This window comes from Vespa mandarinia, chromosome 2 (genome assembly GCF_050613455.1).
Source record: "Vespa mandarinia isolate Hongniang chromosome 2, ASM5061345v1, whole genome shotgun sequence".
In the NCBI taxonomy this organism is placed as follows: Eukaryota; Metazoa; Arthropoda; class Insecta; order Hymenoptera; family Vespidae; genus Vespa; species Vespa mandarinia.
The window spans coordinates 16,515,001-16,520,000 of record NC_140811.1 but is presented as its reverse complement, the minus strand read 5'-3'; the positions used below and the strand labels follow the sequence as shown (position 1 = coordinate 16,520,000).

General features: G+C 36.8%; 1 protein-coding gene across 1 annotated transcript in view; it reads left to right on the top strand.

Annotated features, from left to right (window-relative positions):
- The window catches only part of LOC118443635 (uncharacterized), a 23,568-nt gene that overhangs the window by 17,001 nt on the left and 1,567 nt on the right, over window positions 1–5,000 (top strand). The window contains exons 2-4 of the mRNA XM_035870902.2: window positions 3,187–3,869; window positions 3,989–4,688; window positions 4,768–5,000. The exon at window positions 4,768–5,000 is cut by the window's right edge and continues 299 nt beyond it. Coding sequence (XP_035726795.2) covers window positions 3,187–3,869; window positions 3,989–4,688; window positions 4,768–5,000 — 1,616 coding nt within the window. The remainder of the gene's footprint in view (window positions 1–3,186; window positions 3,870–3,988; window positions 4,689–4,767) is intronic.

Sequence of the window (5,000 nt, the reverse complement as noted above, 5' to 3'; positions counted from 1 at the left end):
TTCGTTTCGCGCTATCTCAGCCGTAACACCAGCCTGAAAACTCATTACTCATTTCGGGACATAGTGTCCGTAATTGCGCGTCCCTTAATTACTCTTCACAACGGTACGCTACTGGCTTATACCCTGGAACGTAGCTGGGAGCCCTGGGAAATGAGAACGTTCTAAGATACCAGGCCACACATACACATACATATATGTAAACAATAAACGAAAACCACATTCGTTCTTTGCAATCAAAACAAAGATTATCTCTTATGTATCTTACAGGATGAATTGTTAAAAGAAAATCGTTATTTTTCATAATAGAAATAAAAAATATGAATTTCATCATCATTATCATCATCGTGATCATCGTTGTCTAAACTGTGTTTTAATGTACAGTTTCGAGTGTCTTATCTACTCTAAATATTTTCAATGTAAAATTTTGACGATGGTTTTTCATGGTATTTAAAAATGGCCGTTTGCAGAATTGTCGCCATTTTTTCTTCGTTTAGTTATTATATGTATCACGTGACATATGGCGCCAGTTAGAAAACGAAACGAATCATTTCTGTTAGGATATCTTCTTTCTTGACATTAAATGTCTGTCCTTTTTGAAGTAAGTAGTATGCTCGTGCAAGTTCACAAACATTTGTAATATCAGAGAAAGAGATAGAGAAAGACAGACAGACAGACAGACAGACAGATAGACAGATAGACGGACAGAGAGAGGGGACGCGTCAGCTGTTCACGACAGATACGGGTAATGTATAAGATAACAACGTACGTAGGTGTTTTGAGAGATCACGGAAAGTTAGGTAATTTTCTGGAAACGTGACATACGTTGATGCAATTATGTGTGTCTCTCTCTCTTTCTCTCTCTGTGTGTGTGTGTGTGTTGTGTAGTACTATATATATATATATATATATATATATATATATATATATATATATATATAGCACAAATATATATATAATAGGCAAATACATACACATCCTTACACATACACATATTTGTTTCTCTTTTCTTATTTCTTTGGAAACTTGAAAATTGTATCGTATTGTTCTTAAATGAATTTTCTCAAAATTTGTTTACCAAGTTATCCGAACAAGTTACTTGCAGGAAAGATGAAGGAAAAGTTGAAAAATATTAATAGATATACACTGAGTTGAGGCTGTCGTTCATTGTCCGCCCTCTAGAATCAATACGTCGTTGTGGTTGTCTGTTCTGTTCTGTTCTGTTCCTGTCCTGTATCTGTAGCTGTGTATGTATACATATGTACATATATTATATATAGATGCATGCTTATTACATATATATATATATATATATATATATATATATATATACACGCACACAAACACATGTATATACAACATATATATATACTTGCACATATGCGAAACCCGACCGAATAAAATGGATGTGTGCATCGTTATGTATCTATATAGTATGTATATGTATGTGTTCACGCGTGTGTGCTATGTGGGTATGTATATGTTCACCACGTTGCCCAATAATCTCTTGTGGTTCGCGCGAACACAGAATCTCGGCATTACGCAGACGTTTTTCACTATTACGAAACCATACTAACAAAACAATGGTACCATCTCATAAGACGGTTTATTTATCGAAATATATTTATATTTTTTCTTGTAGATCGTTCAAACGATTTTTTTCAAGTTTTAACGCATCGTCGAACAAGCGTTTTACTTAAAAATTGTAATCAGCTATTTTTTTTTCCTTCCTTTTTTTTTTATGCAAATCAATGTTGTAACATCCGCGCTTAAGTAAATGTATCAGTAAGTTCTCTTTTGGTAGGTAATATATTTATTTGAAATTTTGTTTGTCTTACTAAAGTGTTAGTCATACTAATAGCGTTCTGATATTTCTTTATAGTTTGATTAATGTTAATCGTTCTTTTTCTTTTTTCTTGGAGGAGTTAGTGGATGGAGATTTTTATTTTGATCTTTCTTGATCTTACGTGAATTTCAAATTCACGAGTTATTTTAGACAAATCCGAGAAGGAAGTTTAGAATGAATATCATGTAGAATACTTCCATATCAAAAGTTTCTAAGTTACATCGAAAATTTGACTACATTCTAATATGCTAGTTTGAAGTTACTTACTTATTATCGATATCGACCCGATTATAAATGAAATATAATTTCGAAATATATATTATCACGGAGGTCAAAGTGAATGGTCGTCTTTCATTCTTATTTAGAAATTTGTTTTCGTTCACATTTACATTTTAAATAATTTTGTCATTAACGTGGTAGCTATTAAAAATTATTAAAAAAGAAGAAAAAAAAAAGAAAAGAAAAGAAGAAAAAAAAAGAAAAGAAAAGAAAAAGATTATTATCTTTGGATCATCTTCGTATCTCAACAATGTAAGTTAGAGAATATTATCGAATGGTTTGAAAAAGGTTTGAACGCTTTTTAGATCGCGTGATATTTAAAAAAAAAAACTATGATAAAAATAATAATAATAATAATAATAATAATAATAATAATAATAATAATAATAATAAAAAGAAATATTTTTTTCTTTTCTTAATTTTATTATGTCACCCTGTATATCAACGTAGATAAATGGCCCGAATGTGCTCGTATAAAAACGGAGTTAATTTAAAAAATGCGAACTCACGCATCTGCGATCGACGTTAATTCGCGGATAAAGCTAATGACGAGCACTTTATCGACGCTTCGTCGGACCAACCCTGATTTCGCAAATCAATATTGGGGCTCCGAAACGGGCGATTAAGCGATAACGGAATTCCTTCCGCTTGTATTGTACATCAGACTCGTTACAAAATTTATCTCTCTATCTCTCTACCTCTCTCTCTTTTTTTTGTTCTCTCTCTCTCTCTCTCTCTCTCTCTCTCTCTCTCTCTCTCTCTCTCTATCTCTTTTACAATTATAAATTTTCAACATCGATAATTTCTATTTATATCGTCTCATCGATAAACTTTTTATAATTTTCATTTTCGATATTAATAAAATATCTTTATTTAACAAATACGTTTTCATTATCTATATCAATTATTTCGTCGACGATGATTTTGAGAATGATTTATTTTTATAATTGAAAAGTGATTAATTATATAGTCATTAATAATTTCTTCACGTAAGAGAATTGATATTATCGATTAAACGAAAAGAGATGGGAAAGAAAGTTAGAATATTTGTTGAAATTTTCCAGGGGTCTTCCCTGTGGCGTTCAACCTCCGGAACCGGTACCGGATCCTGACGGCGACAAGTTGGCGACGATCGCGGCACGGTTCAGTTATTTCCAAGATAGGAAAAACACGAGCGGTCCGACTAAGGTCGACTTACGTAGGAGCATAAATCCACCAGCTAGATATAAAAACGCACGGCCAACGGTCAGGCTTAGGCCCCGTCAAGTTCTCTGTAGCAAGTGTCGTTCGATTTGTAATGAGAATAGCGAGAACGTCGACGTAAGCCGTAAACGAAAGCATGATGAGGAACAACAGCAGCAGCAGCAACAACAGCAACAACAACAACAGCAGCAGCAGCAGCAACAACAACAACAGCAACAAACTCAACAACATTCACATCATCAACAGCAACAAACTCATCAACAGCAATCAAGTGTACCTACGAGGAGAAGCGATCGTCAACGTTGTAGTCAGCAACCGCAAAAGAATCAAAGGGCATTCTTTTCGGAAAATACGAATACGACGATGACTGCGACGGTGACGGCGACGGCGACGGCGACGGCGACAACGACGATGATGACAACGGTGATGAAACCAGCGACGTCCTCGTCGAGTCCTGACTCTTCGAAGCTTGGCCCATCTTCTTTGATACCAAAACTTTCAAGATTACAACCGAACGAGATCAGCAACGCTATGCATGGACCTGGTGAGTCCTCAAAGAGTCTCTTACGATAGATTCGAAAAAACAAAAACACACACACATTCACCCGATAGAGTCTCTCGTAGGCGTCTCATAGAAATTGATATCGTGACCTGATTTCGTAGGTAAGGTAGAACTGCCAACAGGAGTACCATCTACTTATTGGAGTAGCAGCAGCGAGGCTGATGATTCGAGCAGGAATACCCTAACGCGTCCAGAGGATCGAGTTGAGTCTACGGATTGCGATAGTAATCCTTCGATGGCTTATTGCGCAACACCGAGAAGATTGAGTAGCTCCTCGGTGGAGAGTGCGAAGGTGCCTGAAGAAGAGGATAAGAAGACCTTGGCTGCGGCTGATTCGACGATGAGACCGAGGATCGGTCGAGTACCAAGGAAAAAAAGATCAGTTGGTTCTATGGAGGATCTTTGGGATGAGTCTGTGTTCGAGGATCCAACGAGAACTACCAGGACCACACCTATTATCAAGATTTCTTTCGGTGCTCAAGGAGAGGGTACCGTATTGAAGATACCTTCGAAAATTCAAGACCCAGAATACGAGCAGGAGACCGATGATCCGGACGACGTGCAAGCTGAAACCGATCGAGATCCTTTGGAATTACCAAGGAATTTCGATAATGGTTATGATTATTGCGAGGATGTTGAGGACGATGGGCAAGAACAGATAGATCCGCAGAAGCAGGGTGTAAAGGACGCCAGTGCTAAGGCTGCGAAAAGAGCATTGAAGAAAGCTAAGAAGGAAGCAAGAAGGAAAATGTTGGGCGGTGGTGTCTCACCGGCCAGATCACCTTGTAATGGTTCTCCACGGTACGTTAAAGTAACTCTCACGCATATCACGATCTTGATCATTGAGATCAGACAGTAAGAAAAGATTTCTATTTTATAGATATAACACAAGCTACGATCCTTTGCTTTATCATCGTCGCAAGCATAAGGTGAAACATAAGAAGAAACACAAGGATGATCGAAAACACAAAAATCAACAGCAGCAACAGCAACAGCAACAGCAAGAATCCTGTGTCGAGTCTGGTACAACGACAACGGAATGTCAACAAAATTGGAATGTTCTACCGGGTGGTGAAACTTATACGGCTATAAAGGAACAGTGCCTGAAACAGA